General features: G+C 45.9%; 1 protein-coding gene and 1 long non-coding RNA gene across 2 annotated transcripts; both read right to left on the minus strand.

The window, feature by feature from the left end:
- Positions 1–1,166: 1,166 nt before the first annotated feature.
- On the minus strand, positions 1,167–6,980 carry LOC120699370. Its single transcript, XR_005685376.1, has 3 exons — positions 6,624–6,980; positions 5,665–5,712; positions 1,167–1,512 (listed from the first exon to the last, which is right to left on the minus strand). It is a non-coding gene; the product is annotated as an uncharacterized LOC120699370 (long non-coding RNA).
- Positions 6,981–8,259: 1,279 nt separating this feature from the next.
- LOC120699369 lies at positions 8,260–9,840 on the minus strand. The gene has a single exon (XM_039983351.1). It carries the CDS (start codon positions 9,823–9,825, stop codon positions 8,275–8,277), a length of 1,551 nt encoding a protein of 516 aa, XP_039839285.1. The 5' UTR covers positions 9,826–9,840; the 3' UTR covers positions 8,260–8,274.
- Between the last annotated feature and the right edge of the window lie 2,580 nt (positions 9,841–12,420).

Here is a 12,420-nt window from a genome sequence, read left to right on the forward strand (position 1 = left end):
AAAGACGCAGATCAGCTCATGTTGTGTTTTCACAGTTGCAGCCCTACCTAGGCCTACATCTGCTGAATTGCTACTACATGCAATATATTCAGCTGTTTTATAACCTCAGCATCAGTTAACTCTCTTTTGAATACTTTTATGGCTACAAATAGTGTTATTTCCTACTTTTTAATATATTAGTACTCGCTTTTATTTGGATTAGCATTCTAAGCTACCTACTAAAATTTTTGGTAGCTACTAATGCTGATCCTCAATTGTAATATATGGCTTGACAGAACCTATCTGCTTCACATGCCATTCAATCAACAGTATTGCCCCGCCGCTGTTAACATATATATTTGCATGAGACAATTGCTATGTGTTTGCCTATCATTCAAAGCATTGCTGTACTATATTTCTAATCTCTCCGGTTGCTACATTTCTATTTTTCGATCTGAATTTTTATGCTATATTTACTCATATATAGCATAAATGGCGGCCTGCATGATCGCATGAATGGCGGCCTGCATATCCAAGACAAATAGAGATTGATCTATCAGGCCGGATTCATAGATAGATCGATGTTGGTACAAACACATAAAAATGTATACGTACCAGGTAAATGTTATGCTGCCTTGCGCGGCTTATCCCCCCATCACTACCGGAGACCACGAGTTCGCCGTGTGCCCAAGGCACACGGCGAAGAACCGTTAGCACACAGCGAAGACTTCGCCGACGGTGGCCGACGGCAAAGCGCCGACGGCAGCTACAGGGACGGCGAAGCCCTTGTTTGCCGTGTGTCAAAAGTCGCGCACACGGCGAACTTTTTCGCCGTGTGTATATATAGGCGCACGGCGAAAAAAAGCGAGAAGACGCCGTCCGGGCTAGCTGACGGCGTCGGCGTCTGTTCGCCGTGTGTCTACACCGTGGACACACGGTGAACTTTCAGACTTCGCCGTGTGTCCTTGGTTCTGGCACACGGCAAATCAGTAAGTTTCGTCGTGTGCCTAGCTTATGACGCACGACGAATTATGGTCAGTTCGCCGTGTGCCTACCCCTGGCACACGGCGAACTAGGTTTCCAGGTAGCCACATGGTCACTTTGCCGTGTGCCTAGTCCCTGGCACACGGCAAAGTGACCAAACAGATCCTATTCTTTTTTGTTTTTCACGTATAAAGGACCCCATATCACAACATATATATCACAGGCATTACATATCACATATATATCACAACTAGCCGGAAATAACTTCAAACACATCCAGAAGTCCAATGCAAAGTCCAAAAGTTCACAAATACATATCTAGAAGTTCACAAGTCCATAAATATTGAAATAAACAAGTTTATGGGAGCCCTCACAAGTCCTCCACCCTTCCCTCCCCCCTCTTGGGTCCACCCTTCCCTCGACCCTTGCCTCGCCCCAACTCGGAACCCCTATTGGAGCCCTCACCAGCATCCGAGTGTGGCATCATTCTTCTGTACATTGAGGCGACCGATCGTTGAAGTCCGCCGCCCGGCATCTTTCTTCAATCACCTGCAATTAAAAATAGTATTTACCGTGTATTAGAAATAAATGCGACAATTAAAAAGTAACATAATTAAAGAAAATAAATCAATTAGTACAGATCATACATGTATTAGAAATAATCATCTTCATCGGGATTAGCTGGATCATATGTCTCATCATCACTATCACGCAAGTCGAGAAGTTCAAGCCCGTGCTCTAAAGGTGGAATTTCATCCTCATTATCATCGCCTAATTGTAATCGCTCAAGTAATTCTAGGTCCTTCGCATTATGAACCTCCTCACCAGCGTCCTCGTTATCAACCATTTCATCATCGTGTACTTCCATTTCGATCACTCCGGTTAAGTCTATCTCAAAATGCCCTTCAAGCCCATCTTCTTGAAAGAACTCCCCGTCATATGTGTTTGGGTCTATATTGTAATCCTCATTATTTGGAATAGGTACTTTACCGTGTGGTGATACCTTGTACACAACGTCCCAACCCATAAGACGATCGTCGGTTTTGCACGGATATGAGAGATAATAAACTTGCGTGGCTTGTTGAGCCACAATATAGACATCGTCTCCTGGATACACTGATGACTGACGAATTTCGACTAGGCCGAGATGAGGGGTCCGTCGCACTTCGTTAGGATCAAACCAATGGCATTTAAATATGACAGGCTTAAGAGGTTTGCAACCATGAAATGTGAGTTCATAGATTTCTTCAATTATGCCATAATACTCGACCCCATCAAGGGCTGTCGTACAAACTCCAGAATTTGTTGTTCTTCGATTGGGCCGACTCTGCTCATGGCTTTTTGTGTGAAAGCGATATCCATTTACATCATATCCGGAGTATGATAAGACCCTATAGGCACAACCAGTGGCAACCTGTCTCAACTCGGGACACATAGACGCATCATTTTGGGCCTGCAGGTAGAAGCATGATGGTTTGTCATACTATTCGCATGGAAAAAAAACTTCAAATGCCTAACAAGCATGATGGTTTGTTATACCTTGTGTTTGAACCAAGAAATGAAATCGGGGGCTCTTTGTCCCGCACCCGACTTAAGAAGGGCGTCAAGTTCCTGCGGGGTTGGAACTCTTCGGCGACGCCAGAATTGTTGAGTAAATTCCCTATATAAACAAGAGGTAAAGGGGGTTGGATACAGAATAGTTAATACTCGAGGAAATAGTTTGTTGAGGACTTACTGTATGTACGGCTCGACTTCCACTAGGTTCGTCAACACATACATCATGATAGTGCGCAACTCTTCATTGACCAAGGCCTTAGGAGTCGCACCACTTGCACTTCCAAGTTGCCCTTTGAAGAGGCTGATGTCCGTTTCATTTTCGCCTTCATTGTAACGAGTGGGTGGATTATGCACGCTTGGAAGGGTTTCACCATAGTATTTTGTTGTATAGTTGGAGACCTCATCCAGAATGTATGCTTCTGCAATGGAAGCTTCTATTTTGCATTTATTTTTACATTTGGTTCGAAGGATCTTTTGTTGTCTCTCAATTGAGTAGCACCAACGGCCCTGAACAGGCCCCCCCATCCGTGCCTCATACGGGAGGTGCAAAATCATATGCTGCATCGGATTGAAGAAGCCGGGTGGAAAGATTTTCTCCAACTTACAAAGCAACACAGGGGCCAATTTTTCCATTTGTTCAACCACAGTCCGAGACAACTCCTTAGCACATAACTGGCGGAAGAAATTGCTTAACTCCGCCAGCACTTGCCAGACATGGTCAGGGAGATAGCCTCGAACCATCACCGGAAGAAGCCGCTCAATCCATATGTGGTAGTCATGACTCTTCAGCCCATTGATTCGCATAGTAGATAAATTCACCCCTCTCCTTAGATTCGCTGCATACCCATCGGGAAACATTAAAGTTTGGAACCATTCTAGTACTTCTTTCCTTTGGTGCTTCTTCAGGACGAATTTAGCTGGAGGTTTTTTCCATTTCTTACCATCTTTGGGTGGCGGAATATTCAGTTTTGGTCTATCGCATAAACTAGCTTGATCCACTCGGGCCTTAACATTGTCCTTTGTTTTATCAAGAATGTCCATAATTGTACCCCATAGTGCCTCAGCGATATTCTTTTCCGAGTGCATCATATCAATGTTATGAGGAAGAAGAAGATCATCCATGTAGGGGAGCCTCCACAGGCCCGACATCTGAGTCCAGGCATGTTCTTCGCCATAACCCACAAAACCACCGCCTTCTTTAACCCTCAACGACTGTAACCACTCACGGACCGCGGCACCTGACATCATCTGCGGTGGAGGGTCATGAACCACGACACCTTTCGTAAAGTTCTTAATGTCACGTCGGAATGGATGGTCAATAGGGAGGAATTGTCGGTGCTTGTCGAACGAAGAATACTTGCCACCCTTCGCCAACCAGATGAACCTCATAGCTGCCTTGCATACTGGGCAAGGGAACTTCCCGTGCACACACCAGCCGCAGAATATCGCATACGCTGGCAAGTCATGCAGTGAGTACATGTACCACACTCGCATTTTGAAGTTTGTCTTTGTAGCTCGGTCATATGTCCATACACCTTCCTCCCAAGCATTAAGCAAATCATCAATAAGAGGCTCCATATACACACTCATATTATCTCCCGGATATCCAGGAATTATCAACGACAAGAATATGTTCTGCCGTTGAAAGATAACTCCAGGGGGGAGGTTAAGGGGGATAATAAACACGGGCCAACAACTGTACGGGGCAGCCGTCATTCCGTAAGGATTAAATCCATCTGTTGCCAACGCAACACGTACATTTCGAGCCTCCCCCGCTTCCATTGTGTTACACCTGTCAAAATGTTTCCATGCTTCACCATCGGATGGATGTATCATCTTCTCAGGACGGTAGCGTTTGCTGTTTTTGTGCCATCGCATCTGTTGTGCTGACTCCTCGGTCATGAACAGACGTTGGATTCTCGGTATGAATGGAAGGTACCGTACGATTTTCACGGGGATTTGGAGCTGTTTCTTTTGACCGTCACCAGAGTCTACCTCCAGCCAACGAGATGATTTACATTTTGTACAGTAGTTTGCGTCTGCATGTTCTTTTCTAAACAACATGCATCCCTTCGGACAAGCATGTATCTTCTCATATGGCATCTTAAGACTACGAAGAAGTTTTTGTGCCTCGTACATGCTCTTTGGAAGAATGTGTCCTTCCGGAAGCAGACTACAAAAAACCGTCAACATTTTGTCGAAGCCATCCCGACTAATGCCACACTCAGACTTTAGGGCCAGTACGCGTGCAATAGCATCGAATTGAGAAACATTGGTATGCCCATGGAGTGGTTTCTGTGCCGCAGACAACATGTCGTAATACTGCTTTGCGGTAGGCTCTGGCGGTTCCTCTCTAGGTACTTCTTGGAAGTGTGCTTCATGAAAGTCTGCTAACATGTCTGCGCAACCGGCTTCAACATCATAATCATCGATGCGTTGTCTGACGACCTCTTCTCTCGCACGATGGGCTTCACCATGGCAGATCCACCGAGTATAGTTTTCCACAAACCCATTTCTGATAATGTGTTTACCCATACTGAGTTGTGATTGATGTATTCTATTTTCACACTTGCTACATGGACACGGCATTCTACTCTGTCCTCTATCAAATGCCTTTTTCAAGAAGCCATTGACCTTTAGAGCAAACTCAACATACCCTTGCTCGCTCTGCCAGCCCTTGTACATCCACTCACGGTCATCCATCCTTTGCCATGTGAGGAAGTGATTTAAAAATCAATACCAACTACACGATGTCTAGCATGCTCTAATAAGTGAAGATAGGTCCTAAACCCATCCGAAGATGTGTAGCTGTGGTTAGTTTCCATACTCTACTACTATCCGAGACAGAATTTCGGCAGCACCTCCCCGCTGTTCTCCAAATACACGTCCCGACAGGGAGATTGTGTATCCAGAGAACAACAAAGAGATGATACCGATACTCTATCTCGAATCATAGTAGAGCATGGAAACTAACCACATCAACACATCCTCGGACTGTCCCAAAAACGGGGACAATTCGAAACACATACGGTTCCATATATGCAAAGAGCTGCATATTTCGAACCGTATCTCTTTCGAACGGGAGACGCCTAGGTTACGTGAAGCACAAACAAGATAAGTAAATAAAAGTCTGTGATGACTCACCTAACTGTCCCGCAAAGTGACGAGTCAACAACGGTGCCACAACCTCTCCTAAAAAAACAACTACATAGTATCAATAATTGAACATTTCAGTTTGAAATTCTGCAAAGATAAAACAGCACAGTGGTCGACAACTAACAAACATGCCTCAGATATGTTCCCTTTCATTTGACCTTGAACTTGAAGCATAAGAAACCTAAAATAAATTCATGACCGCCATTAAACCATGTGACACATCCAGCCCAATCTTAACATCATCGCATCCGACTTGTTGTTTGGGCATGGATGTGTCACATGGTTTCATGACAACCATGATAAGCATATCCATAGAACAGAAATAACACAGTTCGACTAACACTCATGCTCAAGCTCAAGGTCAATATATATAGCATATATCATCACAGGCAATACAATTTTCTACAAGCTTAATCAAGAGGTCAACAAGATTATTTAGGTCTTTAAAGCTATCATCTTTTCTCAAGTCATCAATATAGTTATCAAGTGATGCTTGTCTCTAGGCCATCTTGTTCTACATGGCAAGAATTAAATAGAAAAATATCTGTAGCTCAAGATCGGGACAGAATGAATACTGAATGCTAGTTAAAGGGACATTAAGCAAACTCATCTCAGGAATGAATACTGACGAGCTACAACATGTACATAAATAACCTGCAACTCGATTTTACAAATGCCGAGTAGCAAAACATGCACGCTTGCAGTCTCATTTTACAAATGCCGAGATCCCTTCTCCTATCTACCTCCACTGTAACTTTTCGAGGACATTTTTTTTCTCAATGCAGAACGGGCAAATTCCAAAAGGGCGAAGGAACACTTGGATAAGGAGAATTAACTATCACTATGGCGTTTCTACTTTGTAAATTACATGTATATTAAATAAGACTAGATTGGTCTATGTCAAGTACAGTAAAAGCAAGGGCATTAAGGGGGGTGGGCATCCTTACTCGGATGGGTGGAGTAGAGCGCGCCGAGCACGAGCAGCGAGTCCCCGGCGCGGAGTTACAGCTGCCGAAAGGGGAGGCAGGAGAGCCAGCCGGCGTCAGGTGCACTGCAGGGGCAACGGCGCGGCTCCGGAGGCAGGGGGAGGGCAGGACGGCGCGGATCCGGAGAGAGGCGACGTCAGGGGAGGGAAGGACGGCGCTGATCTGGAGGCAGGCGGGGCCGGCGTCGGAGCGGCCTCGGGGCGTGGTTGCCCCGGACCAGGCCGGGCGTGGCGGCGGCGCCGGCCGGCCTCGGCGCTCCAAGGAGGAGGACGGGGCGGTGGACCGCGGGTGGCGCGCCGAGGGGGAGGGAGCGCAGCGGAGCGGAGCGGAGCGGAGCGGAGCGGAGCGGAGCGGAGCGGGAAGCCGGCGGCGCGGGCGGCGGTGGACGGGGGCGGCGGACGGGGGCTGCGTGAGAAGACCTAGCTAGGCGGCAGTGTGTGTGTGTGACGGGTTGGGGGCGCGCGGACGGGGGTGGCGCGGCTAAGTCCTGAACGCCGTTTTCGCCGTGTGCCAAGATCCGGGACACACGGCGAAGCCTGACTTCGCCGTGTGTTTCAGTTTAGGCACACGGCGAAATTTTTTGCAGTGAGAAATTTAATGTTCAAAATTTGATATTGAACTTTTCAAAAAACAACTAAATCTAAACACTCAAATTTTTTATATGGCCTCAATAAATTTGATGAGTTTTTTAACTAATTCCATTCTATTGTTTCATGTCATAATTAATCACATTTTACTTATGCCAATTATAGTAGTTTATTTGCAATTAAAATATTAAAAATACCAAATGGAGCCGGAAAAATTTGAAATTTCAACATGACTAAATCATTATCGCATATTGTCTATATAAAAATTTTGAACGTCAAACTGAAATTTTTCTATCATAACATGTACAAACTTAACCTTCTCTTCTTCTTCTCTCAGAAACTTCTTCGGGAAACTCTCAATTTGTAAGCATCATCATGACAAAATGTTCGTATCGTGCTCAAATTTTTACCATACATTCGACGTATGATAGCATGAAGTTCGGGCAAATATCATAATTTTCTGGCATCGTTCAAATTTTACATAATTCAAAAACTATTTGCCACCACGATCGTCGTAATGTTTCATTACCACAATCTTTGAAATTTTGTTTCAACTACTACATAAACTCTAACACTACAGTCAATATTATGAATATCATTTTTTCAAAAAAATTTCCTATTATTTAATACCCATTGGAATTAAATTAGATTTACACAAAATAAAACAATAAATTGAAATAAATTAGTTTAATACAACTAATATATCTATAAAAATCTCATATTCAAACATAGAGTACCAAACAAATTATGAAGAGTGTAGAAAAAATTTGGAAGCAAAAACATGAATTTTTTTTCGTGTTCGCCGTGTGCTCAACTAAGGCACACGGCAGCCGGGGATTTCGCCGTGTGTCAACCGACTGGCCCACGGCGAAGATGGGAGTTCGCCGTGTGCCTAGCCCTGGCACACGGCAAACAATAACGGCCGTGAGGCCCCCTGACGGCAGAAGGGTGTGCCCCGCACGTGATCCATGTTCGCCGTGTGCCTACCGACTGGCCCACGGCGAAGATGGGAGTTCGCCGTGTGCCTAGCCCTGGCGCACGGCAAACAATAACGGCCGTGAGGCCCCCTGACGGCAGAAGGGTGTGCCCCGCACGTGATCCATGTTCGCCGTGTGCCTACTGGCTGACACACGGCGAAGATCAAGGTTTGCCGTGTGCTGGCCCTTGGCACACGGCGAAGAGTAAGGTTTCCCGTGTGTTTTTTGTTTGCCGTGTGTTCTTCTGGCGACACACGGCAAAGGATGTCTTCGTCGTGTGCCCGAAATAATGCGCACGGCGAAGATTCTGGCACACGGCAAAATACGGTTTTCCGGTAGTGCATGCAGGACGTCAGTGAGATTGCCGGACTCGTCGTCTTGATGCTGATGGTCCAGCTGGAAAGCTGGTGGCACCTCGGCGTCCAGCTTGCACCACAGTTGGAATCGCTTGTTGATACCGTCCAAGAGCCCAATGGCGCGCTCGTAGACAGCTCGGTCTTCCGCTCCTTGTTCATATGCTTCCTTGAGCAGCAACTTCCTGCGGACCTTCTGCACCATCATCTCCATCACTGGCGTGCGGAACATGGCCTCCGCCGGTAAGCCTGTAGCCGTTGCGCGCTGCATCTCATGGCTCGACAGCCATGAGTAAATGCATCCAACACCCAAGCCCTTCCTGAGGATGCCCACCATTGCATTGACGTCCCCGTCAATGCTGCCCAGGTCAAGCAAGGACTTCGGGGTGGCTGCTTTCCAGGATTCATCAGATTGCTTGAACTCCATCCACTTCCTCTGCAGCATGTTGGCTGCAATGGACTGCAACACTGGGTCATCAACACCATCTTTCTCCTTGGCACCACCAGCATCCTTCTTCAAGGCCTTCAATTCCTGTAGGACGCCTAGGAGCAGGTCCACCACCTTGAACCGGACCATCTGCTGCAGGACCAAGGGGAATGGAGGGCATGGGTTTGCAGGAAGCGATGGATCCTGGGTCGTGTGAACCGCGACGGACACGGAGCAATTGTTAGTTGAGGTTGATGACTGCCCACCCGGCATATCCTTGTACGTGACCCTAGCAGTGATCCCACTCAAAGTGGTATAGTAGCCACGCTCCCAAGACCCAGCAGTGTAACTGAAGTAGATGACCAAGTCCTTCACCTCCCCAGCACACAGCATGCCAATTGAGATGCCTGATCCAGGAGCAGCCCGGCGTGTGTAGCCCCCGGAGTCGACCCTTGTTATCTCCAAGCTGCTTGACGTGATGTCGACGCAGGTGTCAAAGGCGACGATGGTCTTGAACCCGGCTAGGCAGACAGCCAGTGCCTCCATGATGTTCTTGTCGAGGTCTTTGTTGTCTGTGATTGAGGAATAGGTTCCATAGGATTCTTTGGCGATGTAGTGCAGCGCCTTTGGGTCAGCCTTGAACAAGCCCAAGGTGTGGACTGGGTACTTTCGGAGGAGGCCTCGGATGGGGTCAGTGGGGGCAAGACTCTCATGGCTCCACATGAATTGGCTCTTGTCTACACCATCTGAAATGAGGACGATGCAGCCTGCACGCGTCTTGTCAGCACGGTCATCCAGGAGCTGTAAGCATGGGTACATAAAAAATTATAAAACAATAAAAAGAGGAAAATATTTTGTAGCGAAGAAGAGTCTAACTAAGCTACAGTCTGATAATAATAGAAATTCGGAGTAACGACTACATGAATCAACTGTTTTATTTTTATGTAAATTCAAAAGTAAAATACCTAAATAAATGGAGTGTAGTTATAAGAAAAATTAATTAGAAAAACTCAGTGATCAAATTTCTGCATGCACTCTAAAATCTAAAATTAACAAAGTACGGAGTGCCTTCATATATATGAAGTGTAATATCTTCCTCAATAATAATAATTGGAATAAATATTTTGGCGGCTAACACTATATAGCTAAAGATAGGAACAAAGCATAAATAAGAAAAATGTTAGAACGTGTCTACAACCACCAAATGCGTATGTATTCTGTTGAGCAGTTGAGGGCCCAGACAACTTTGGTCTCGGGAGTAAAATGATTACCTTGCACCTCTCATGGATAACCATTAACACGTAGCTAGCATTAGTAATCTTATTAAGTGCAATAAGCTATTGAAATATATGCGCGCGGGTGGAGGCTAGGATTCAAACTCGGGACCTCTTGCCTCGCGTGTACCATCCTTACCATCTCACTTACGCATTACTTGTGATGCAAAGAGAGATATTTTTCTTTTAAAGTAACCCATGGACGAGCCTTAGCACACCGGGTGGTAACACCACCCGGTGCCTATGTGTAGCCTTAGGTACCAGTTAGTGTTACCAACCGGTATCTAAGGCTCTCCATAAACTTCCATCCATCGCAAAAGTACTGGTATGAAGAAGAACCGGTACCAATACTAGCATAGGTACCAATACTACCAATACTAGCATAGTTGGTGTTGCCACGGAGCTTTTTTGAAGTTTTTGTTTATCATGCCAGCTCTCGTCCAGGTGCACGCGCTTCTTTTAGCATTGCACAAATTTGCACAGATACTTCTAATTTGGAGGATACGAATTTGTGAAAAGCATTAGAATGGCAAAATGATGCATTCAAATTTTCAGGTAGTGGTACATAGTTTTTTCTAGTATGGCATCTTGGCCACGATCTGCAGGCTCAAATTTCACATGTAGTGTTTTGATGTGATTCTGACATGACTCGCTAGTAAATAAATGTGGCAATTGAATATATAGACACACTGAGAGCTGTACGGATTAATAAGATATGACCTGGGGGCCACTTAACTTGTCAGGTTTTAGTCCTAAAAAAAAGGGTGTTTTCCATCTCCTTAGTCCTTACCCCATCAATGTCGATATAAACTACGGGGTACCATATATTAAATAGGCTTGATGCAATCAAGTTTTGACTTTGGAACTGCGTTTTCTTTTGTAAGGGAAATATAAATTCTGCCCTGTATACTAACTAGCATGACATAGGTGTTAAATTGCCAAACATCTAAATATGTGACATCCAAATTCACCTTGGTGTGTGGAGTGCACTGATGGTGCTTCCTACTTAGAACCTCATGTACAGAGTTGGATGGAGAGGGTGACGGGCTGTATGTGCTTAATTACCTGACGGAGACGTCGATTTGGTGTATGTTGTTGCGGCGGGGTGAGGTCGTTGCTGACTGGAGCCCTGACCCAATCTCTGGTATCTGTGGTGATGAGGAGGATGGAGAGGGGACTGGTGCTACCATTATATGGTGGAACTTCTGGCATCGGTGCGAAGCTCTCGCGGTCTCATGTTCACCGTACATTGTGGTGGAGCCAGTTTTAGAGAAAGAAAAGAGAACAAGTGAGCCTGATTCATTTCTTGTGGTCTGCTTCTTCTCTTGGTTGAAGGAAGGAGAATTCTGATTCATTTCTTGCGGCTTGTGTCTCCGCTCGGCTGAAAGGAGAAACCTAGCTATAGAGTTGCTAGTGGAGCTAGTAAGGCTATATATAGAGGTCCTAGCTAGTATCGAACCTACTCAAGCCAGGGGCAGAGGCCACGCATTCCAGGCCCAGGAGGCCAGCGGGTCGCTCTTATGTGCTGCCACAGCCGGTACCGAGTTTGTTGCCCGAAGTGCCAAGAGTGTCGCTCCTCGGCAACATAGCGTTACGTTTTCCCATGAATGCCAAGTGTGACTCCAACTGTCAACAAAAAAATGTTGCCTTCCTAGGATATGGGCATGGCCTTTCCCTGTTGCTGGATGCCTGGATGTTCCGTATTGGTATTTAAGGGAGCTGATAAAGTTAGCATTGCAGGAGGATCACAGATTGTTGCCTCGGCACTGCCTCAATCGTGTGCGCGCCTCGGAGGCAAGAATAAAGTTTTTCATTCCTTGTGTGGGTGCCTTTGTAAGCTGGTGTCCCTAGCATATCATTTGCTTTCTAATGAAACAAGGAATTATGCCTACTAGAAGCTGAGGCGCGTCTATCTCTTCAACGCTCCCCTCTCTTTTCCCCGACCACCAAGAAAACCACATAAGAAAAAAACGCAAAGCAGACAACGTACCAGTGAAACAAGCCTGACTCCCGATCTGAGAAGTAAGTTCGGTGAGCAGCCCCAAATCATAAACAAAACGAGGAAACCCCACTATGTAAGAAACGCCCTAAGGTGACGGGTATCATCGTGCTAAGATGTCCGTCACCTTTATCACGTCAC

Source organism: Panicum virgatum, chromosome 3K (genome assembly GCF_016808335.1).
Source record: "Panicum virgatum strain AP13 chromosome 3K, P.virgatum_v5, whole genome shotgun sequence".
NCBI lineage: Eukaryota > Viridiplantae > Streptophyta > Magnoliopsida > Poales > Poaceae > Panicum > Panicum virgatum.

Bases quoted from the DNA above. Each gene is read 5' to 3' on its own strand.
- LOC120699369 (XM_039983351.1), bottom strand. From the start codon at position 9,825: ATGTACCCATGCTTACAGCTCCTGGATGACCGTGCTGACAAGACGCGT.